General features: G+C 32.2%; 3 protein-coding genes across 4 annotated transcripts in view; 2 read left to right on the top strand and 1 right to left on the bottom strand.

Annotated features, from left to right (window-relative positions):
* Positions 1–7: 7 nt before the first annotated feature.
* LOC132704499 (uncharacterized) lies at positions 8–14,392 on the bottom strand. Of its 2 annotated transcripts, none has more exons than XM_060674518.1 (11): positions 14,194–14,392; positions 13,990–14,101; positions 10,233–11,715; positions 9,809–10,131; positions 5,737–5,952; positions 5,516–5,680; positions 5,256–5,457; positions 4,999–5,162; positions 4,645–4,829; positions 4,423–4,592; positions 8–4,366 (listed from the first exon to the last, which is right to left on the bottom strand). In XM_060674518.1, exons 1-11 carry the CDS (start codon positions 14,246–14,248, stop codon positions 4,259–4,261), a joined length of 3,183 nt encoding a protein of 1,060 aa, XP_060530501.1. In that variant the 5' UTR covers positions 14,249–14,392; the 3' UTR covers positions 8–4,258. The 2 variants fall into 2 exon arrangements, with proteins under 2 accessions (XP_060530501.1, XP_060530502.1); XM_060674519.1 differs by having other exon boundaries at positions 9–4,366; positions 9,824–10,131.
* On the top strand, positions 11,788–13,646 carry LOC132704500 (pseudouridylate synthase 1 homolog). Its single transcript, XM_060674520.1, has 2 exons — positions 11,788–13,228; positions 13,310–13,646. The coding sequence occupies exons 1-2, from the start codon at positions 12,223–12,225 to the stop codon at positions 13,612–13,614; spliced, it is 1,311 nt and encodes a 436-aa protein (XP_060530503.1). The 5' UTR covers positions 11,788–12,222; the 3' UTR covers positions 13,615–13,646.
* Positions 14,393–20,539: 6,147 nt separating the features above from the next.
* Positions 20,540–25,124, top strand: part of LOC132704594 (protein PALS1) — a 97,910-nt gene continuing 93,325 nt past the window's right edge. Inside the window, exons 1-4 of the mRNA XM_060674691.1 lie at positions 20,540–20,680; positions 21,498–21,583; positions 21,663–21,772; positions 22,063–22,120. Coding sequence (XP_060530674.1) covers positions 21,517–21,583; positions 21,663–21,772; positions 22,063–22,120 — 235 coding nt within the window. The 5' untranslated portion in view covers positions 20,540–20,680; positions 21,498–21,516. The remainder of the gene's footprint in view (positions 20,681–21,497; positions 21,584–21,662; positions 21,773–22,062; positions 22,121–25,124) is intronic.

Below are 25,124 nucleotides of genomic sequence, written 5' to 3'. Positions count from 1 at the left end.
CCACACATATATTGAACAATTTTGGAAGATTTAAATAAATTCAAAAATATTCTATAATTTATGATAAATATTGCTTCTATAAAAAAAAGGTTTTGCAATATATTAAAGCAATATAGTATGCGAAAAGATTTCTGCATCATATAAAGCATTTTGAAAACTTCCGGGTTGCTTGCGGTTATCTGCAATATTTCATAGAAAGTGTGGACAAATTGTTTTGGTAGGTAGAAATAAGAGGTCAATGTAACCTAATAACCACAGATTGTTCCACTGCAAAGAATTTCAATTAATTTTTGGAAAACTAACATTTGCTATAATGTTTGAAGATTATGCTGAAAAATTATATTCAAGATTGTTTCCAGACTCAATATTTTTCAAGTGTGAAGAATGCTTGAATTTATGATTAATTACAATGCTCAAAATGAAATGGAAGAGAAATACCTATTCACTTTAATAATAATTGCCTTCATTTTTCACGACAAATTAATACCAATGAATAGAAAGAAAGAAGGAATAACCTTATGTTAATGTGAGTTCGGTAAAACTCTAAATAACTTATTAAATACAAAATATCAATATTTCTTAACAAATTTTACTCTTATTTTTTGAAGATTATACACAGTGCAGTGAATAGGCCTTCTTTTAGAAAAGATAAATTGGAAATGAAACACATCTATAATTTCCTAAGAATTTGAAAAAATATGTTTCAATTTTAAAATACAGAGGTCATAAGTCACCTTATGGTTCGGTAAATGTCAGGACACCTTTGTCAGAGATTTTCTTCAATAGCTTCATAATTGCCATTTCACTCGAAAATAATTATTTAGTCATGTGCCAAATGATTTATACCAACCCGGATATTTGTAATTTCATTTAGTCCATATATAAAAAATATTTACTACATGTAAATCAAATCCCAAATGTTTGAATTTTATGTTTTCTCTAAAGCAAATATATATCTGGAACGGTTGGTACGTCTTAAAAACAATTTATATGTTGCAGATTACAAATTATGTCTGGCACGGCAATTATCTTAAGTATTTATTTTCTAAATGAATCTAAAATTTAACATTTTTACAAACTATAAGCATTGATTCTTGTTTATTAAAAATTAAAAAAACACAAGAACAAAAATGGGACTAGTTTATGTTAAAAATCTATCACAATAGGTAATAATCAGTCATGGAATGTAGACATCGCGTAAAATGTTGTAGAAAGGTTTACATCAAAGAGTAAAGAGTTTTGTTCCACACAAAGTGTTATGCACTGGTAGAAGTACAGCGTGCGTAAAAAGGGAAGTACCACCTGATTTGGGTAATCCTAATAGTTGGTTGGTTGTAAGATTTTTTTTGTATAAATCAGTCTTAAATTGGTGGAGTATACTGCCTAAATAAAAAAGGCACCTTAACCAAAATTATTAATATAATCAAAATATCCAGATACTCAAATCATGTTAACAAAATTTTATTTTAAGTGGTCTGTTTATTTTGGATAGGGTTATATAGAAGTATTTAACATGATTATGGTCTTGGTGGTAATTTATCAGTAAGTATAGTTTTTAATAAATCAACATTTTATACCCATCATAAGGCTATAGAATTGATAAAGTTTTTAGTGTCATTTAATCATTACATTTAATAAAAATCTACAGTAGAACCCCGATTATCCGGGCGGCATTTTAAATTGATCAACTGTGCGCGGATTATCCGTCGCCAACGGTCAGAGGTTGGCAGCGAATGGACGCTGCATGCACTGTGTCGTTCTTTTTGAAAAATCCCTAAATTTGTGTCGGGGAATCCATGTTTTAACCTATTATATTTGCTAAGTGCTGATCGACCGGCTCGTTAGTTTGGGTTAGTTAATTAACCGTAAACAGAGGCACACAGTTGAGCGTATTGGTGCTATGCATAAATGCAATGTTTTAAATATTGAGCAAAAAATGAAAATTTTAAGGCAATTTGAAAATAACATGTGTTTCTGTGTTGGCTAAAAAGTATAACATTGGAAAACAAACAGTTCGTGACATTGTAAAGAGAAAAGCCAAATTACAGAGCTTTGTAGCTAATAATAATGTAAAAAATCACTTAAAGGGTCTACTTTTCGACAACTTGATGCTATGAGCAGGTATGGTAGAATTTTGCTATGATTTTGTAAATCTTTTGACGGAGCACGACCTAAAACCTGAGCAAGTGTATAATGGGGACGAAACTGGACTTTATTTCAAAGCAATGCCAAAAAGAACACTTGCCGCAGGCTCAGGAACTAGTGGGCCAGGTTAGCTTTTCACACATACACATATTTTCTTTAATGTTTTTTAAATTTTTTTAGGTTTCAAAGCAAGCAGAAGACCGTTTAACAGTTTTGTACGTGCCAATGCCTCAGGAATGCATAAGCTTAGGTTAGCTGTTATTGGAAAATCCAAAAATCTGAGGGCTTTTAAACATATAAAAACAGTGATTATTATAATCAAAAGGGAGCGTGGATGGATAGAGTAATTTATAAACTGTTTTTTTTTAAAATTATACACCAAGTTCCAGCTTATCAAAAAGAAAATAATCTTCCACCAAAGGCTGTTACTGGACAATGCGCCATCGTATCTTAATGTAGAGCAACTTAAGTCAGAAGATGGAAACATATTCGTAGCACATCCAATGGACCAAGGCATTATAGAGACAATGAAAAGACTTTATAGAAAAGATCTTATGCTTCAACTTATGGAAGAACGTGACATTGTGAAATTTTGAACACGCCTAAATTTGAAAGGGGCAATATATGCTATATTTCGTGCTTGGAATGAACCATTTTATAAAATAATGACTTTAATTGAAGATACGGAGGATGAACACGTTATTGGAGATAATAATCAGTTAAATGAAGGTGAGCTATCGGTCGAAAACATAGCATCTATAGCCTTGCAAATAAATGGTTTGGAAGAAATAGACAATAAAGAAATACAGGACTGGATAGAATGTGATCACAAGGAAGCAGGGTATCAGATCATTAATGACGATAACATAATTTACAAGACCTCTGAAGAAAGTTCTGAAAAAGTAGTGATAATGATGAGAATAATTATTGCGAAATCAAGTCATCAAGAACCAAGGAACGCAGTAAACTACCTTATTCAATATTTTGAAGAACACCTTAAAAAAATGAAATAAATTATAAAGTGTAGAAGTTACAAAGCCCAAAAACAAACAAAAATCAGTAATTTTTTTAAGTCATTTTTGCAAACATAATTTATTGTATACATTTTGTACACACTATATTCTATTTTTTGTTACGTGTATGTTGTATCTTGTATTACGTTTGTTTGACACATGTATTTATCTAAATAAAAAAAAAAGTTTCCAATCACATCTGGTTTTCGATGTTATAACCTCATTTAGAAAAATTGGGAGATGTCAATGTAATTGCACGAATATATTTGTTAAGTTTGCTTTACGTAATTGAAATTCAGACAGTAGTCTATCATAAATAGGGGAAATTAGCAGGTACTGTTTGTAAGGGATGGGTTAAAAGCTTTGAAAATTCAGAATGCATTAAATTTTCATTGATGTTCCACAAACTATGAAAGCTATCAACATTTTAATTTATTCATTGACTAGAATATTCAAAATGACACAATCAGAGTACTGTTAATTATGGCTAGAACTCTATAATATACTTTTTATAACTTCTATATAGCATAATGTTTAATAGTTTTAAACTTTAAAATTCAACAATATTTTTATATTCATTAGTACTTCCTACAACCACTGAAAATGAATTTTAAAAGGCAGCAGTAATTCTAATCTTGTTTTAGAGAGAGAATTATTTCAAGGATATTTTCAAAATTCAATTTTATAAAATTATTTTTCACTAGTTTAATAATTTAACTTGATCAATTATTAAATCTAATATTCATAGCTGTAAGAAGGGCGTCATAATAGTATTCGAAATTGTATTGAATTTGGCCAATATTAGAAATTTTACAAAACCATTTATTTGCAATCCATTTTCTCAGCCATATTATTATTTTCATCATATCTCTTCAGTAAATGTTCTTCTTACAATTTCATCACATCATTTCATTTCAACTCAGTTTGCAATATTCCCTAAGCATTAATATTTCATTGATGTCTATTTAATAACAAACTTTCATTATATGCGTCCATCAAATCTGAAAAAGAATCGCAATGCTACATAATTTCCATCTTAACCACCGCGATTAAATAAATAATAACTGGAGAAAATCTCCAACCCCTAAAATACTACCCGTTTATAGATTAGTTTGCGATGGATTGAGATCAACAGTTGATTCCATTCCGGTTTGCCGCAACCAGTGTCTAAGGTTCCTAGTTCTTTCGACTAAGGTAGTAGTGGCGCCCTAAAATCCAATGCTCCAAAGTATATTGCAGCATATTTGGAGTAAAAAATACCTACCTGCGAAGCGTGTGTTACAACAGTACTCTGGGCATTGGCCAGAGCAACATGTTGACGGTAATTGTGCAATCTATCAGCTAAAGTTGGAATGGAAGGTGGGGCGGGAGGTACGCTGGCGGTGCCAGCCAGAACGGGCCACCCTAAATCTGGATAAATAAATGAGGGCATCGCTGCAAAGGGATAGTTTAATTTTGTTTAGAGGTTTGCGCATTAAAAACTTACCTTGAGCAATATTTGATTGTTGCTGTTGGGTTCGAAGTACATCCCAAATTTCTCTTATTTCAAAATTTAAATTTTCTAAACTTTGTATGATCTCCGATGACTCTTGGAAGTCGCCCCTCAAGAGAGCCCTGCTGCAGTTGTTCACCCCTTCTCCAAATTCAGTTGAGCTAATACCAGAACTTGCGCTAAAACGTATAAATGATGTGCTGCAAAATTCTTTATGAATGAATAATATCAATTTAAGAATTAATGAAGAAAAATCATATTGGATTTTTAATTAGAATTTATTGATAATTTTTTATATTTGTCTAATTTTTTAATTATTTGAAAGCTTTTTTTATTATTCCCAAATACCTGTGTGACGATAGGTCACTTAAGGTTGCCTCATCCTGTTGCTCATTTTGGGAATTGGCACGATGTAGTGATTGTTCTAAATGGCGCAACCTGATTACTTTTTCACCAAGAAGACTTCTAGTTCTGTGTAAGTTTACCTCCATATCTGTCAGCTCTTTTTCTTCCTAATCGGTAAAATAGATTGTAAAATAAGTTTTGAGATTGCTTGGAAATTATTTAAACTAAAAAAATAAACGAAAAAAAGTAAGAGAGATAACCTGGCATAACTGTTGCAACGTGTGCCTAGCCATAGTTCCGTGTTTCAATTTTAACTCTTTTTGCCTTTGTTGAAAGAGAGCCTTTTGAGTCCTCAAGCTTTCTTTTGCTCTTTTAATAGAGTCACGTTCTAAATGGATTCTGTGTCGGAAAAACTCCAACTCGGAACTGCCCTCAAATTTTTGATTATCAGAAAATGGATATCTAGAAAAAAATCAAATCCCATCATGGCATCGTAAAATTCACCGCTATTCTACCCTACCGCAAGTGATAGGTATCCGATTGAGAATTCTGAGGAAACTGATCTTCCAAATCTTCCAGTTTCTGCAGTTGCCGTCTTAAATTTTCAACAGGAGAGCAAGAGCGCTGCTGGCCCTTTTTGGATTTTGAATTTAAATTTATTCTAGAGGTAGACGAACTTTTTAACCTAGTAAAGTAATATATACACGTACTCAGTAAGTTATCAGAAAACTCGGGACTTACCTGGTAAATGACTTTTTTCGACTTCGTCCCGGATTTGTGCTGTCCGATGAATCATTTTGATTGGTTTTCTCATCACTTTGATAACAATTATCGCTCAATGAAGTATCTATATCTTGAATGATCACCTGTTTGGTTTGTTTTGATTCTAGCTTTATTGGGTGACTGTGGGTCGGGGGTTTTTCCAAAACTTTTCGAGAAGGAGAATTTAAAGGGGTCCTGTAATTGATGTTTTCTGGTAATATCTATAGGTAAATGTAACTGTAACGAGGCACACAGGCAGAAAGCTAATCAAAACATACACCAAAACTAACCATTGGAGAGAATTTGGGAAAAATATTAGAATTTATTATTGTTTTTTTAAATAACTATGAAAGAAAGCTCTGGAAATAGGACATTAATAATATAACAGATTTAATTAATAATAAAATAATTAAATTATTATGGAGGTGATTTACATCCTCCAATAAAGCAATGAAAAAATGTACAAAAATCTTTTCAGAGATTTAAGAAATTTAAACGGATATGGCAACTGGGGTACTTTCTAGGAAGAAAAAATTATTTCTACGCTGTTCCTGAGTTGAAATCTCTACATTACTTACTTAAGCCGCATGATCATTTTAAATTCTGTTTAATGAAATTCAGAAGGAGATCGACCCGAGAGTATGGTCTGTTCATAGATATAAGAAAGTGACCAATTGCTTTTGAATCGGATTATACAAGAGTGGTCATTAACATACAATGCAACAAGATTATTACCTAAAGTTTCGGAATTTAAATTCAGGTAAAATTGTGGTCCGTAATAGACAATAATTTTATACATACCTGTGTTTAATATTCTTTGGTTTGGTATACTACTTAGTTTAAGTTTATTAGTAATCATTCTTATTTCGTGTGTAATACAGCGTGTGGTGAATCGTGTGCGAATTATGCAAAATATGTGCGAGTCTAGTGTATCTCAGGAGATGCTCCCGCCCAAATGTAGAAAATACTATTCTATTGAGACTAAGGAAGTTATAAACAATGCTTATTTGACTCTCATTGAACGTGGTGGCAGCAAGCAAGCATATTTAGAAGTAACGGCCACATTGACGAAAATTTCAACATCAACTGTATGGAAAATTGTGAATAATCCCATTTCAGCGAGGAAAAAAAGAAGCGATAATTTTTAAGTAATTTAAGTAGGTAATAAAAATAATTTGTAATTTGATTTTAGATTTAAACATAAATACATATATAAATAAATAAATATTGTTTAGTATATTTCCTAACAAAACCCCAAATAATTAAATTTTAAGCAAAGTAAGGACTGGTTCGGTCATATTTCATTCTTACAGCTTGCCCGGGTCTTTCCTTAATTCGTATCAGTTAGTCACTTTCTTATATCTATGACAAATTGGTTGATGACAATAGTATATTAAGCAGGTGCGGTAAACGGCATTTGACTCGAGCGAAGCGCAGCGGAGCGAATTTTTAATAAACGAGTGAGTTAAAAAGTTTACCGAACGTGTTGCATATTATACTTTTTCTACGACCGTTAGTTTTTGGGTCCATTTTTGCAAAACAACACGAATACATTCACGGACACGACAGTCAGAATTGACAAACATCAAATTTCAAAGCGTGGGAAATATCTCCGAAAACATCCGATTGCTCCCAAATCCGTGCGGAAAAAGCCCGGAAACGTCCGAAGTGGCTCGGAGTCATGGGAAACGAAACTGACGTGGTAAAGTGACGCTTCCCGCACGCTAGATCGGTGGGTAATTAGGTATTTTACAGATGGGAGTAGAAAAAAATATTAACATAGAGTTCTCCAAACACTATACCGTTTTTCTAACCTTTTTTGGTTTTGATTTCGGAAAGAGTTTAAGACCCGCCTGTTGTAAAGCGAAAGGGATCATTCTTTTCAGCACCTGTATCACAAGCCAGGGTCGTATTTAAGATGTTGGCCGACAATAACTGTGCCATGCAGACCCTTATATTTTAAGAGTAGGGAAATTTTCTTTGTGTGTGCTTTTTATAAATCTTAAGTCTCAGAACAAACCACACTTCGTCGAATTTTAAGTTCCGAGGCAATTAATAAGAAGTGAAGTAGAAAAAATATCTGCTTCTAGCTGGAAAAAATGTGGAGAACATGTCATCGAAGAAGAAAATCTTTACAAAAGTCGACTAGTACCAGAATTAATTATTAATGAGGGGACCCAGTGAAGATTGTGATTATTTTGATGTAGAATAACTTTTTTATAACATTTTAACGTAAGAATAGATTTTTCACTGCATGGACTAATAATAATCGAGGAATCTCACCGATGAAACTCAACACAAATCCGTGACCTTTCAGTATTTGTATTCACGAAGTACCGAAGTACGGTTCTGGAACGTCATTGTTGAATTGGGAATCTATTTATTGAGGGTTATAAAGAGAAACCCGAACGGGGCAGGCCTGCGGTTAGACCTTCACAAAAATTTATCAAAGTTAAATACCGGATTATGTCGTAAAAACGGTATATCGTCCGAGAACTCCACCACATTAATCAAGGAAAGATGGCGGTTACGTCGTTTAAGTCAAGTTAAGTATTTGACTGTCTAAGCTGCTGGATAACACAAGGAGTCTGAAATCTCGAAAATTTGGAGTTGCAAAATTTAAAAAAATCAAAGTTAAATTTTTCTGTAATTCGATCTTTCTCGAAAACCCTAAAATATATATTGTAGATCGCAAAATTATCTACAAAAATCGTCCTTGTATTGCCACGTATCTACATGTCGGGTATTTAATATATGTAGAAATTAATATTTTTGGTGACTAAGCGGATGAAGAGCATGGGGTAGAAAATCATCTAAGAAAGTTATAAAGTTGCAGGAATTGTAAAAAAATAGTTGATGGTCATGATAAATTATAAATTATAAAAATACAACTGAAGTGGAAGTAAACTTGTAGAATTATTATTACAGAAAAGCGCGGAAAATTAACGTTTATACCCGGAATAAGAAATAAAAACAAGTTTCTTGTCTTCTTCCAAATCGGCTTCTACTCATCAACATTTGTTGCGACTATACTTTATCAAGTTCAGAGTTACGGTACTCAGCGGTGCCGCCTAAATTGTTAAGGCCAACCTTGCTCGAATATTCCATTGAAAATAAGAATTCATGTGATTGTGATATTGATGAAAAGTAATATTTCTCGTAATTTCATAATTTTCGAACGTCTAGAAAGAAGAAAAGCAAGATGAAGAAATGGCTGTCGACCTTATAGAGTATGAACAAATTAAAATATTAACAGAAATCAGAACTACTGGGCGGTGTGTTATGGTTATTCCTAGGAAAATTCATAAAGGTCATCTTCTAAAGCCTTTCAAAATTTTGACTTCTTAACCATGATTCACTATGATTGGGAGTTTGGTTAACTTATGTTAAGGCAGATGTACCAAATTAGAAAAAAATGCATTTTCCTGATTTAATTTAATAATAACAAAGTTAGCGACAATTCTTATTAGGACGTTAAACTGTCAACGTTGGATTTCATGTTACTAAAATCCGTGAAATTTGAGATTGACGTGTTATTGGTGATTTTGCGAGTTTTAATAAATTTTAACAGCTGTTTGTGTATTAAAAGTAATTTGACGTGCGCATTCTATCGCAATTATTTGTCCACGTTGACCACAATTAACTTTCTTCAAAACACCTTAAAATGAAACCTACTTTTTGTCGCCAACCAAAGCCGCTATTTATTTTGCAACCCGTTATAAATCAGTGTAGGAAGAAATAAAACGTCTTCTTAAATATCTCCGCAAATATACAAAGTTTTAAAACCTTCTGGAGCAAAATTATTCCAATTCCAAGGTTTTCGAAATGCCAACTTATTTGTAAATGAGATTTTTTATCGATAAATATAAAGCGCGGGAACCCGCTTTATGTCGCTCGTTTAGATGTCAACGTCAAGCTTAGAATATGTTTTCGTTTTCGGAAAATGTGTATTAACGACGCAACAGTACAGATTCCTTGATTATATTTATGTATTAAAAGTTGGGGTCACTTCCAATTTAAAACAAACTCATTTTGTTACCATTATACGAACACTGAATGCTCCCACCTATCTTTGTTGTTGGAATGACTCGGCTCAGTTTCGGATCCAGTTGTGTTTGTGGCAGTAGTGTTCGTGCTACTTTGCTCCTTCCTCTTGTTTCGCTTCTCAATAGTTATTTTAACGTCCGTTTTCAGCCTTAAATACTTCTCCTTTAGGCACCTGTACTTGTCCTCCAGCAACCGTTTTTCACACCGAAGTTTTTCAAACTGTCTTTCGTCAATTGTACTCTTTGCTTTCTGAGATTCCATTTCGCTTTCAAGTTTTTTTATTAACGTGGCCATTTGAGTTTGATGTTCTTGTTTTATTATTTGTTCCTGAAAAACACAACAAACAAAACAAACTTTTATTATAGGTTTTCAAACATATTTTTTATGACAACCAGATATATGCAAAACAAAGAAAGCTTTATACATACTTCAACTCTGAATTCCCTTCTGAGGTCTTCAATGAGGATGGCATGATTTTGCTTTAGCTGTTCAACATTTGCATTATGATTAACCACCATCTCTTCTTTAGTTTTTTCTACTTTGTCTGCCAGTTCCCTTTCTATATCGACCAGCTTTTCTTCATAATACTTCTCCAACTCTTCCTTTTTTAGTTCAAAGTGTTCTTTCAGTTTTTCTTCTTCGGATTTAAGTTTACTTTCAAATTCCTGCTTAAATAACTCAATTTGGCCTTCTAAATTCAGTCTATCTTCTTTGGTTTTTAAATCTAACTTTAACTTAACTTTATCCATTTCGGTCTTTAAATTTTGTTCATAGTTTAACTCTTCTTCCATCATAATTCTGTTTAACTCATCCTTATGAGATCTTTCAAGGCTGCGTTTGAATTCTAAAAGTTCTTCATTTTTATCCTTCCAAATTTTCTCTTTCAGATCATTTAACTTCTTTTCAGATTTCTTGTTTAATTTGAATTTATCTTTCTCGTCCGGACTAGAATCATCACTATCAAACAATTCATTGATATCCTTTAATTCTAATTTCTCAAGACTTTTAGTATCCTCATCTGAGTCTGAACTCTTACTGAGAGTCAGTTTTGGCTTAACAAAATCCCCTGGGTTTGGCTTGATTAATTTTAGACTCCTCAATGGTTCTGCAACAGGTGAAACTGAAAACCGGCTATTATTGGGTCTTATCTTAATGTTAATAATTTCGTTTGGCTTTGGCTTATCACTTATATTAATATCATCCTCACTAGAGCTTTTTTCTGATATCGTTGTACCAATCTCCGTTGTATTGTTATCTAGATTAAATCTAACACTCTTTTTGTCTTCATCATCTTTCTCAGACTTCTCAGTTAAAGACAGTTTATCAAACTCCATACTGCGTGAGTGTTCCAAAATATTTCTATCACGTAAAATACTTTTCGGTAGGTCTAGCATGTCAATTTTTCCAGATGAACTAGGAACTAATTCACTTAACTTCTTTGTGTTAGACTTTAAAAACATGGAACCACCACCAGATACTTTCAATTCCAATTTATCCAGAACTTTTGGGTGCTTGTCTAATGTTCCAACATTTTTATTATCTTCATCTAAACTGTTAAATTTTTTTATTAGTTTCGAAGATACAAAACCACAATCTTCGGATCTTTGTCTGAGCAGTTTAGACTCATGTTTTGGACTAGGAACTGGACTCATTTTCAAAGGCGATAATCTGATTTCCTTTCTTCTGAGTGGCAAGGGTTCAAGCTTCTTCGGTAATGATTCATCAAAGCTAGGCATATCATCGTCTTTAACAAATGTTGCATCTTCTGTGTGGTCGTTAATTGAAAAAGATTGACTTTCATTTCTTGCTTTTTGCACCAAAGTTCTATAGATATCATCCAATGGGTGTTCCCACTGTGTCTTCTTCGTAATATTGTTATAGTAATAGTATGATTTTGATTTATCATCATAGCTAAAAATGAAAAAGACACATGTAATTATTTTTAAAGCATTGGATATATTAAGTATGTAGACCCACTTGAAATTATTGGAAATATTTTCAAAATTCTTATCTTTGATTGATAGTGGTTTTGGTCTTATTGTTGAAAAATATAAGCTATTAAGCTAAATAATATATTATATCAATATTTGGTAAGTCGATTTAAATTTCAAATTATTTAAGAAAACTGTTTTTACTTTTCTTTATTCATAGGCTGTGTTATTTTTATATTCTAAACTTTCAAATTTGATGCGATGTACGTATAACAATATTCTAATTCACCAAATTATTTTTAAACATTAACTGAATCCAACACTCCTCCAATGATGATACTGGTTAATGCGAAGATTTTATTACGGACCTGTTCGATTTTGAGGTTTGTTTTCCCCGTTTTTCAACTTATCCGTGGTACTTAACCTAACTTTCTTTACGTGAGCTTCAAAAAGTTTACGGATTTTTAATCCCAAAAATTGTTTACTAATGAGATATTTTTTAAAAATCTTGCCACCGTATTTAAAGAAACTGTCTACGGGTATAGTAAAAACAGACACACATGCTTGCTTACAGGTATACGAACCAATTATGAATAAAAATAAGGAAGTTAGGAAACCCCGATACGATGGCCGGACAAAAAAGCGGCAATGGGAAGAAAGACGATCGGATAAAGGTGAGGGTCTTGATCCTACTTTGCCAAAATTACAAAAAGTCATCGATAAAATACCAGCATCAGAGAAAACATTAGCAGACAAAATTAAGAGGAGGAAATATGCTATTTTATTGGGTTACTTGGGAACTGATTATTATGGTATGCAAAGAAATCCACACACCAAAACTATAGAAGAAGACCTATTTAAGGCATTGCTGAAGGCTAATTTTATTTCTCAAGATTGTTATAATCAGGTACAGAACATGCAGTTTCAAAGAGCTGCTAGAACTGATAAAGGAGTCTCTGCTGCAAGGCAAGTAGTTTCTCTAAAGTTAGGCGAAAATTTTGACATTGGTAAGGTGAATGTTGAGCTTCCTGAAACCATTAGGCTCTTTAGTCATAAGAGGGTAACTAAAGGTTTTAACAGCAAGTCACAATGTGATGCAAGAACTTACATTTACCTTATGCCGACCATTGCATTTGCAAAAAAAGACAGTGAGACTCTACAACGAAATTTCCGATTAGATGGAGAAACTTTTAAAAAGATAAATGACCTGCTGAGGATGTACCTAGGGACAAAAAACTATCATAATTTTACAGCAAAAAAAAAACCTCAGGACCCCAGTTCCAAACGTGTCATAAAGTCATTTGAGTGTGAAGCACCTTTCATAAAAGATGATGTTGAATTTTGTATTTTAAAGGTATGTGGTCAAAGTTTTATGATGCATCAAATAAGAAAGATGATCGGGTTAATTGTGTCCATTGTTCGAGGACAAACGTCTGAGAATATTGTTAATTTAGCATTATCAATGGAGAAGGTGAATATTCCAAGAGTACCAGGTACAACTACTTATTTTCTATCAAAAATATGATTTTGCTAAAATCTGCTGCAAAAAATATTTCTTTCAAAACATTTTTTAGGTTTAGGTCTGATACTGGATCAGGTCCACTATAATTATTACAATAGTCGCTATGGATCTGATGGTATGCATGAAAAACTCACATGGGAAGATGCTGAACCCGAAGTAAAAGAATTCAAAGAAAAGTACATCTTTCCCACAATTATCACAACTGAAATAGAACATGAATCTATGGTGGATTGGCTCACTAGCAAATTAAGGAAACATTCCTTTACTGAGACGGAAGAAAAAGATGGCAATGACAGTGATGAAGATGCTGAAGATGATAATGATAATGAAGAAAAAGTACAGAAAAACAATGTGTAATTTTTTAAGTTCAATAAAATTATATATTATTATGCTAGCTCTAGTTTCTCTATTGCTATTTCATTTAATCACTTATCACAAATCCTCAATATGTTTTAAATCAGTTTATGGTAATTTATGTGCATTTTACATAAGTAGTAATATGTATACATTACTGAAAACTAAAAAAAAATAATAAGTAGAATATGTTTTTCCACTGTAAAAATATGGAGGATCTACTTACATCAAACCTCTTGGAAAAAAATTTTGATTATTTGAAATTATCTTGAAAAGGATCTTCAGTAAAATTAATATTTAACATTTAATTAATTAATATATAATCTGTAGTATATATGTAATATGTAAAACAACTTTAAAAATGTCTTTAAATATTACCAGGGCTTCCAGCCAGGAGGCAGAGCTTTCATTAATCCCTCAGATGCAAGTGGCAGTAAATGTGATTCAGAATCAGGATCTATCCCAAGCTTTACTGCATAGTCTCTTATTTCTGAAAAATTAGTATTTTGCATATATGTATTGACCACAAAAATTAAAATTGTTTCACAGAATTTAATCACCGGTATTGAAATTATTTGCTACCTTCAGCAGAGGGGTGACTCGCTTCATCAAATATTTCTTCACAAACAACAGACATCTCGATGCTGTTAATGAGTAACCGAGTATAATTGTAGTGTATCCATCATATACTATACAGCACTTTTATTAATATTTGGTGCACAATAAAATAAAAATGCTTATTATTTTTTGACAGTTGCACCACTGGGTAAAGACCTTTGAAGTTAAAGGGGTAAAAAGTAAACAAATGGATGACCCGTCCCGCCATCTTTACCAACAAATACTAACTTCAAACTTCTGGTGGTGTAGGGATCATCTTAACGAAGCAATATATTTGTTATTGAAAGCTACAGAGGGCTTTTCACCCGATTTATTCAGAGGAACCTTTTATTTAAAATTGCAACTAATGCAAGCAGCTTTATAAAATAAAGCCTTTTTTTAGTCCTTAAGCAACTTTTGACTGATAGCTGTGACAGTTTTACACCAAATCGAGAAAAAAAAACGCCAGTTGAAAAAAAATCAAACCGAAACTTTTTTCAACTCTTAGTTTTCCAACAGTTGCTGTTTTGTTTTCGTTTCCCGATTAAATTTGGTCACTTCAAAGTTGCTGCGAATATTGCAACCCCGTCAACTTTGTGTGAAAAAGTTGTACGATTGTTTAGTTTCTGTTAATAGTTAGGGGGAGCAATTGCGTGATGAGGAGGCAAACTACAAAGTGATCGATTTTTCAACCTGATAATTAAAACGGAAAAATATGTAATCAATACCTTTTCAAATTATCTATTGAAAAATAACTAACATACGGGTGATTCAAGTTTGGTGACCTGGAGACTTGAGAAAAAAGAAGCGTTTTACAAACTACTTTCTTCTCGTTGACTGACAAAGAAATAAATTAAAACAAGAACACTAAAACTGTTGCTCTGCTGCAAATAATAGAAAACAAAAACACAACAGCAACTGAGCTTTGTTTGATCTAAACAGTCATTCCATTCTTTGTAAACAAAATCTACTATGTAGAGATGGAAATTCTTCATAACCTTCAAACCCCAATTTGATACGCAATAAAAACAGTTCTTAAAAATCGTTAGAAGCACTAGCAAATGTGGTATTATTTTATTTAAAAGATATAAATTCTGTTTAACTCATTACAAATTTACTTAAATCATATAGATCCTTTCGTCTTCTGTAGGACTAACGTTAGTTTCACTGACGTAGTCCGAAAAAAACGCATATGAAGTGTTATACTGAAATATTAAAAAAAAAGTTTTTTCTAACATTTAACAGAAAATTAATGATAAAAAAAAGCTGTACGTATGTTTATACACAATCTCATCTTGCACTTATCTGTAGCTAGTAATGTTATATTTTCTACTTATATAGATATTAAGTTTTGCGATCTTGTAATGTTTATTGTAATTATATAAAGCGATTAGCGCTTGGTAAACAAACAAGTTGGAGAAATTATTTGGTTTTATATTTGATTTACGCTTAAAGCGAGTAGCGCTTGGTAAATAAACAAGTTAGAGAAATTATTTGGTTTTATATTTGATTTACGCTCTATGTCCACGGAAAAGATTTTTTTACCACAGCCAAATTTTCACAACTTCCAAAATGCTCCAAACTTTTCAAAAATACCTCGTAGCCCTTAAACGTCTTCACATAAAATCCAGATTTGGTTTTCACTTTTCCGTTTCTCTTGTTACAGTTCTTTGTGTAGATCTCCAGGAAGCATCTAAGTTAAAGTTCATTGGGTTTTAATCTCGGCTTTAGTCCGGTAATTTGTAGCGCGTAGTTGGAACTCCTTTGATTCACTGAGAACATAGAGGTATAACTCGATATACCGTGCGGACGTGTCTGTCTAGTTTTATTTTTCTTGAAAAAAGTGTCAACTGTATTTTTGAAACCATCATTGACCATATATCACTGATTAACTATATATTGAGCTAAAAAGCAGAAAATTGAAATTGTATGGAAATATTGGGAAAAATAGGACTTTGGTGTACTATTGTGTACCGCACCTTCAGCCGAATGTTAAAATGAACATTATAGGGATATTTCAGCTCAAAATAAGGCGATTTACCATTGACTTTAACTAGTTAGTTCATAATTAATTAAATTAATTATTATGTAATTTATACAATTTAAAATGCGCATCTTTGAAGTAGTGTTGGACCAAATTTACAAAAATTTATTAATAGACCTTTATTGAATAATGTTTAAAACAGTTGGGTCGACTATTAAAAGACAACAACCGATCGCACGCGTTTCTTAAGATATTGTAAAAGTGGCAGTGTGCTTGAAAATAGTAAATAACTTTTAATATAAGTTGTGTTAAGTGCACGAGACATTAAATTATATATTTGCATTTTCTTTATTTACCTACCGGTAGGGAATCAGCTTTTATGTTCTTAGTTCCCGACCTAGGTCGAGAACAAGGGTGACATGCATATTTTCTTTGTTTGAAATAAATATGTTATTAAATTTTTTGAAATAAAATATTTTGCCGATAATAGTTGTACTCATAAAGAGTGTTAAAATTGCTTTGCGACCACGCCCTTGGTATAATTAATTAAAATCGGTGATCGAAAACCAAATTCAAAATTGGCAAATTGACGAAAACGTTCAATTACCACAGCAACCTAAAAATTCCAACACATTTCTTGTGTGACGCACCCGCTACAAATTGAAGTATAGACTTATCAACTGAAACAATATCTAAAGAAGACGGAAAATAATCGACACCAAAGTTTTTAACAGCACTATGAACGATTTTGAATTTTCTGGGTTAGGTTTGAAAAGCTGTTTTACACCCCCCATTTCATAGAAAGTAGAAAAAGGATTTCAAGAAATAGAATTGCCCAATATAAATATTTCTGGAATCGATATTATTCAGAATGAACAACGAAGAACGGAGGCGCAAATTTGTAGAACTGAAGTTGGTAATTCAACTGACTACCTGACATTGTTGTTAATAATTAAGAAAGCAATAAATTTATTAATAAACAAATTAAATCATTAGATACTGAAATAAACGATAAACAATAATACTCCACTTATCATTGCATTTGAAAATCATCTTAACTATCCGGAACTTATTAAAAGAATCAAAAATACAAAAATAAAAAAAAGTGAAAATTCTGCTTCAAGTGCTATTTCTTCTGGGGAAGACACAGCAACTAGACTAGAGAAAAGGAAATTGCAAAAAAATAAGCTAAGAAAGAACATGGATTCAAAAACAGTGACAAAGAAAGTTCCAAAAAAAATCCACAACAAAATTTTAATAGTGACAAAGAAGAAGTTGACAAAAATATCGGTTGTGAATTCTGTGACAAGTAGTACCATAAAAAATGCCATGAATTTTATTGAAATTCCTAACGATATGAAGCAAGATAAGTGCAAATGAATGAACGTTAAAAAAACAAAGCTAATTTTTGATTTTTGTTTTATTTAACTTGGGTTTACCTGGTTTATCTACCTAATTAGTGTTCCCTGTTTGACCGGCGGTCGGTGTTCGTAAAATGACTAAAATGAACTTTTTTAACAATAATTTAATTTACTTATTTATTACAAATAATATATTTAACTTATATAAACACTTATTTTGACTTTTGAATTTTATTAAATTTATTACATCTGGACCTACGGTTCCTTCATTCGTTTAGGTAGAAATTTTATTGCCTCTTCGTTCGTCAAACCTTTTATCAAAACGACTAAAATTAACAGAGAAGAATTTTTAAATTCGAAACAAAATTTTAAAAAATTTCAGGGTAAAATACTATGAAACTTTGTGCTTATACAATGTTGATAACTCCAAACGGGCATTTTAATAAATTTGGGGTCGTTATAGGGGACTTTTCCGAGGTTACCAATCGTGATCTGAGATGGCGTTTTCTAATATAATAGCAAAAAAGATAAGTTTCTAAGGCTCAATATCCTAGTGCAACCCGCATCTCAATATCTGTATTCTAACCTAAAACTCAAAAAACTTTAGGAATCATTTCCAGGGTACTAGTTGTTATTAGCACCTAATTATTCCTGATTTAGCAAAGAAAATGACGATTTGTTATTCAGGATGCCGAACGATATTTAAAATAGAAATAAAATTTCGCTATTTATCGTTATTACTTTTTTTCACAATACCATCGACGCTCATAAAATTACCACAATATCGGCATTATCATTAGAATTTTTTTTTCTGAGACAAAAAAATTTCACCAACTTCATCATTATCATCATCATCATATCATTATTGTTATTATTTTAACTCTGGTTACAGGTTATCAGGACTTCGTCAGCTGCGGGGCATCAAGACTACGTCCTCAAGCGTTCCCCTCGAGGACCGATCGGGCAATGTTCACTGCATCCAAGAGTGCCGACTTCTACATCATACGGTAAGTATTGCAATTGAGACCCAGTCTAATTAAGTTTGTTTTCAGTTCAGTCTGTACAACACCCATGCTGGATATGATCAATGGGACGACCTCCACTCTCTCCATGTGCTACAGTTCTTTAATTTTCCATTATTATTATTATTATTATTATTATTATTATTATTATTTGTATGCTTTTACTTGTTTTTGATATCTTGCGACGTTGCAATGTTTATTGTAGCTTGTAAATAAACAACTTTACTTAAAACAAGGACCCAACATCTCAGTGCAAACCGCATCTCCATATCTGTAATCTAACCTAAAATATGAATGAACAACTTAAAACTTAAAAAAAAAGGACTTTGGGAATCATTTCCAGGGTACGAGTTGTTATTAGTACCTAATTATTCCTAATTCAGCAAAGAAAATGTCGATCGATTCAGGTTGCCGAACGATATTTAAAATAGAAATAAAATTTCGTTATTTATTACTTTTCTCACAATACAATACAATACAGATATTGAGATGCGGTTGAGAGGTTTCCATTAACTTAGGAAAAGCCTAAAAGCTTCAATAAACATTGCAACATCACAAGATATCAAAAACAAGTAAAAATATACAAATAATAATAATAATAATAATATGATGATGATGAATAGTTTATTGTCTCAGAAAAAATATTTATTTTTAAAAAGCTTATAAAATACATAATACCATCGACGCTCATAAAATTACCACAATAGCGTCATTAGTATTATGTATTTTATAAGCTTTTTAAAAATAAATATTTTTTCTGAGACAATAAACTATTCATCATATTATTATTATTATTATTATTATTTGTATATTTTTACTTGTTTTTGATATCTTGTGATGTTGCAATGTTTATTGAAGCTTTTAAGCTTTTCCTAAGGTAATGGAAACCTCTCAACCGCATCTCAATATCTGTATTCCAACCTAAAATATGAATAAAAAAACTTAAAACTAAAAAAAAATCTCAATTCCAAGTTACGGGTTGCTTTTAACATTTAATTATCCTTAATTTACCAAAGACAACGTTCATTTTATACTATAGAAATAAAATTTCCTTATTTATCTTTTTCATTTCCCTTTTTTTGCAAGCATTATTAATAAGAAAAAAATTCTTCTTTGACGCTGAAGTATTCATTAATAAATTATTTGTATATTTTTTAGTAATTTAGAGAACTTCTTGTATGAAAGGAAAACTTTCCCAAATTAACAATTATTGCCACCGTATCAAAAAGTTTTTCAAAGACCCCTCGTAGCCCCTTAATCCTCATCACATTATCTACTTCACTATTCCACCTTTCTTGTTATTGCGCTCAGTTCAGTTCAGTCCAGTGTTGCTTTTGAGGTCGTTCTGAAATTTGATTTTAAATTTTTATTTTCTATTCGGGTGTTTAGTGGTTAGAATTGACTAACTAAAATTCAACAAAAGTTAGACCACTTTTTGCAAAGAGCATTTAAAAAAAATTTCTTATGGTTTTTTTTTGACTAAATACAATAATACACACAAATACACAGATCCCTTGTCAAACATGAATGAGTTCTGTAGGTAAACAATTAATTGTTTCGCTGTGGCGTGGGTTTCAATAACGACCATAGACGAATTCCTAACGAAATTTCGTTATTCGTTAGCAACTCGCGACTCTGTATAGAGGATGCTGCATGCGGTCTGGACCGCGCGCCTTATTGATCCACCCCTCATCCCCTTGGATCTATATAGAGAGGCAACTCGGCGATCGCAGTTCCAATCTTCCACACCCGCGAGAATCTACCGATGCCGCGATTTGGTGCCGTGTGCCGTGGCAGAAATTCTGCACAGCGACGAGATAAATGATGTAGAAAAATGGTTACCAGCAGGGATGGGGCCGTACATCAAGAAATGGGCTTAAAGAAAAAAACGAAAAAACGGTCCTGTCCGTTTCGGGACTACCTCAAAAATATTTATCGAAAAACCGACGCGAATATCGCGCTCCTTCGCACTTGATTTCCCGATCCTGTTTGGTTTCGTTTTGACGTTTAGCAATTTCGCAAGCATAATATTATCAAAATTCTCAGTTGTGATAGCAAGAAATTAATAGACTTTAAGGGTTTGACTGTCTCAATTACTTCAAAACGTAAGTATTAAGCGTTTGGACGTATTAGCATTCGTAAATATTTAAGAAAGTTTCGATATCAAGGGGCCTTTCCCAAGGCCCTTTGAATTTTACAACGAAAAGTTTCTTAAAATCTCGTTTTATAGCAGAAATTTCTAATAAAACTAATAAATCGGTTGGTTAGTGTATCCTTCTATTTATACAACATTATCAGCACGCAGTCTTTTAACATGGCGTTCAAAAATCAGATGTTCGAGGGTTGATCTAGTCCTATTTCGTCGGTTATGAATACGCTTATTATGTTGAAATCTAAATACGAAATCGATCACTCTAAAACTGTTCGATTGATTTTTTTTGACTTGATCGTCATTAAGGCAGTTCCGATTTTCAATAAGTCTATTTCGGTAGCATTTATAAGGAAAGCTTTTTGCAGAAATAACATTTTTCGATTCCTTTGAAATTGGAAGTATCGTGCACCCTTGTATCCTCTCTCGTTGAGAAACGTCTTTAACCGTTTGTGAATTTCCTGTACTTCTGGCCAAAAAATATTTTTTAAGATATGCCACACACCCATAAATCAGTAAGAACAACCAACTTTCCAAAATTTACTTTTATGACTGCTCAAAATCAATAAATAAATATTAACAAACATCAATTCATTACGAAAGATCATAACATCATCTTAATCAATGTCTTTCGCATATAGGATGGAATGTTTGTTCTTTCTTACTTTTTACTTTTAGAAAGTGTAGATATATTAGCTTTCATTCACACGTTTTAAGAGATTTTACAATTAAGAAATCTACCAACTCTGTGCAACATTTCTTCTTTGTTTCAGATTTCCCGTCATCCGAATCATGGTGGATTTAGGAGGCTATGTAATCATTCTGGTCGAAACCAAAGATAAGAAAATAAAGCTTTACGGTAATTGCCAAATTTATATACGATTTTGACTGCTTCATAACCTCAAGGCTCAGCTGACTCATCCTTACGGTAATTTTAGGTTCACCGGCAGATAACGATAACTTGGAAGTTGGCGATGAAATATTGGAAGTTAATGGTAAAACTCTCGAAGACGCAACTCACACAGAAGTTATTCACCACATTCACCAGGTACAATAAATACTGCAAAAAGATCCTCAGTCTCAACCACTTAAAGAGGTAGCAAAAATAATTTTAAAGAATTACTTCCTTTCGCGCATTAAAGCAACATGTCGTTTATTTATTTGCCAAGCGTCAACTGGTGGTTTTCAGTGCACGGTGCCAATTTTCTAAAGTGTAAGCTCGATTGTAACATAAAGCAATTTGGATCATTAACATTTATGCAGATTGGTTTAAAAGTTATACAGATTTTAGTAAACTTTTTTAAAAGCTAGTGTTTAATTTTATTTTCTTATTCGTAGTGTATCAGATCGAGAACAATATGTCTTCGAGTGAAAAGAAGAAGTGGTGCTCGCTTGGGTAAGTTTGGACAGAAATTATTCTTTGGACAGAAATTATTCTTGTGTATTTTGCAAAACTACGACACTAAAAACAATTAAAAAACTTTTTTTGTAATTTTCCTAAATTCAGAACTCGTCAAGTACATGGAAAATTCGAACAAGGGTCACGTCATTCCTAATAGAATCGGCTTGTCTCGTTTTTCAATCATTTATTTACAAGGGATAACTTCAGCCATTTTGTTTGGTGCTTTTTCGATTATATATAACCTTGGCAATGACATGTTGAAATTTGTGAAGAGATTAGCAGTTACAATAAAATAAGTAAATAAAAAATATCACGGCAGATGATTTGGATTGGATTGGATTCTGTATCTACATAATTTCAAAGTCCTGAACTTTCTTAATAAGTTTGTTCTACCACTGATTAAAACCGAAATAGGGATTTGTAATCATTCATATTTGGAGGATATTTGAAAACAAATCTTTTAAATTCTGTTCATGTAATTCGTAGACTGTTCACGTTTTCATCAAGCAGTGTACGCATTCAATTTTTCGAAGCCCATTTACACTAGGCAATTCAAAAGTTCGAGTTAAACTTTTGCGTCGTTGCCACGTTTTCTTTAAAATAGTGTAATGTTTATAAACCTTTAAAATTAAATAAAATTGAATGTAAAATCAATACTACTTTTCTCAATAGAAAATAAATAATTATATAAATTTTATAGTTACAGATAATGGGGCAATATTTTCATATAATTTTTTAAGCACTTCTTTTTCTTGGCAAAACTCAATTTTAATCAACTAGGTATAGAGATTCTGATATTGGTAGTGCATCCAGGATTTTCCCCTAAATATTTGTTTAACAATTCTAAGAGAGATACTACTCTTTTCCGCTAATACTAAGACAGCTGCACAGGACTCACCTGACAACACTGTTTCGTTTAAACTGGGCGCTGACCACCTCGGGCGAGCCCTTACAACTAGCCAATCAGCGTCTCGGATTCATTTCATTAGTCTATATCATTTTTGAAAGAGTTTAAAAGAGTTGAAATTATATACGTTTATGAATATTTCTTGGAGTGTAATATACATTTTTCTTTGCGATTAACTTAAAATTTTCCGCTGTTCCCTCAAGAGAAAAACAAATTTTAGCCCTACTATGGTAACAATTGTTGCGGTATTTTCGTAGAGAAGGTTAGCTAGGCATGCCTCTACATTTCACCCACTAACCTGCGTGCCATTTTTTTTCTAAACATCGATTTACACACACTAAACTTGTTTCGAACGAGATCTAGGCATGTTATGAGAAAATACTGTCGTAAAAATGTTACATCAAAACTTACTGACGGTCTGTCAGCGGCCATGTTGGTTGTTGGATACCGCAAGGCTTAAAACGAAATTTATAAATCTGACGCATGCGCATGTTGTAAGGATCTTGTTCAGAGCACCTTAGCATTTTTATATTTTTTTCCGGTTCCTACTCTGAAATACTTAATTATGCACTGATCAGGCGTACTCACTTTAAAACACCAGTTTCATTAAACTTTATTTGAGCGTTTCCGGTACTAGTGACTGGTCGGTAGCGATCGGATATTTTCGGTAGATATCTAAAGACGGATACAATTTTCGCACTTGCCAGTTTTGATGTTTCTGCATTCTTCACGCCATTCCGTGTATAGTGTAGAGTATAGTATGAAACATATTTATAAAACTTCTTCAGATAAACGTGACTAAAATAGTGGTTACAAAATTTGTTCCTTAATATACTGTTTTATACTACCCGCAAACTGCCGGTTTAATTAATTAATGGCCATAAATACTGCGTTGCCTTAGTCTGCATAGGGTTACTAATTAAACACTGACCAAACTTAAAATTTATACAGGGTAATCCATTTTCGACGCTTTTGCAAAATGTCTTCTTAAAGATACGCGGTTCTTACAATTGTATGCCATCTTTTAGTAAAGTAATGTAAGTTCTCTATATAGCCTTCTTTTATTTGCATTTCAATGGAATATATTGCTTATTTCTCTTATATGTTTACCAAAAATGTAGATAAACCATTTTATTTAGCAGAATACTGGTAAATATTTACCAAATTTGTAGGGATTCTTAAAAATTCTTTGTACAATGTATAGTTGTCTCCACAATAGCGAGAATCCAGTGAAGCTAAGGATTATCTTAATCGGAAAATACAATTTGTTTTATTTTCACTTTGGATTTAATTTGTGTATGAAAGTTATAAAATAGGGTTTTTACAACTAATCAGGATTTGCTCCGTATGTAACACAAATTAATTTGAAACAATTTACAACGTTCTATTCACTTGTTGCAGTGGAGTTTTCCAATAACAGTAGGTTTTACCGTTTTCAAAAGTTCGGACTCACGTGGGTCGAAACATCTTGCTTATCTTATTATAAATGTATTAAATACTCTCTCATTTCTAAGAGATGGCTAAAAATAAAACTATAATTTGTATCTGTGTATTTGAAATAACATGTTGATTAAGGTGAGTCAAAAAAACGATTTTGTTTTTGAATTTGACACAAAAAAACTGGTTGTTAGTTACGTCTAGAAAGTACTTACCAAGTATGAGCTCTTAATATTAATAGGAAGATTATTCTCATTACAGTTTTGCATTTTCAATTTAGTCTTGTATATAAATTATATCTTATCACCAAGAGATCTTTAAGCCAAATTTATTAATGGTGTAAACTTTTTCGACAAATTAAAAAAAAAAAACTTTGTTGACTGATTTTTTTTTTATTTTGAAATGTTTTCCATTACTCTTGTAGGTAATTTAATCCTCCACAAAAAAGGTCTCTTGTGGTTTATCGATTACTCTAACCGTTTTGAAGATATTTGTATTGGAATCCCAATGGGTACTTATATTCATAGTTTTGAATAAATATTTTCCATTTATTCATTGAATTTGTTACCTATTTCATAAAAAAAAATCATTATTCAAGAAATATCAATAAATTCATTAATAGAAAAAGAATTCTGTTTCACCATATGAAATTTT

Source organism: Cylas formicarius, unplaced genomic scaffold (genome assembly GCF_029955315.1).
Source record: "Cylas formicarius isolate icCylForm1 unplaced genomic scaffold, icCylForm1.1 PGA_scaffold_7__23_contigs__length_41026272, whole genome shotgun sequence".
NCBI classification, from domain to species: domain Eukaryota; kingdom Metazoa; phylum Arthropoda; class Insecta; order Coleoptera; family Brentidae; genus Cylas; species Cylas formicarius.
Note: the sequence above shows the minus strand (reverse complement) of the source record. Positions and strands in the feature narration are given on the sequence as shown.

What these genes read in the sequence shown, in the direction of transcription:
- LOC132704500 (XM_060674520.1), top strand. Translation starts at nt 12,223, where the DNA reads ATGAGATATTTTTTAAAAATCTTGCCACCGTATTTAAAGAAACTGTCT. An exon ending in GAATATTCCAAGAGTACCAG is followed by an intron (nt 13,229 to 13,309) that starts GTACAACTACTT and finishes AACATTTTTTAG; the next exon opens with GTTTAGGTCTGATACTGGAT.
- LOC132704499 (XM_060674518.1), bottom strand. Translation starts at nt 14,248, where the DNA reads ATGTCTGTTGTTTGTGAAGAAATATTTGATGAAGCGAGTCACCCCTCT. An exon ending in CGAAAAAAGTCATTTACCAG is followed by an intron (nt 5,681 to 5,736) that starts GTAAGTCCCGAG and finishes TTACTTTACTAG; the next exon opens with GTTAAAAAGTTCGTCTACCT. An exon ending in TTGTAACACACGCTTCGCAG is followed by an intron (nt 4,367 to 4,422) that starts GTAGGTATTTTT and finishes ATTGGATTTTAG; the next exon opens with GGCGCCACTACTACCTTAGT.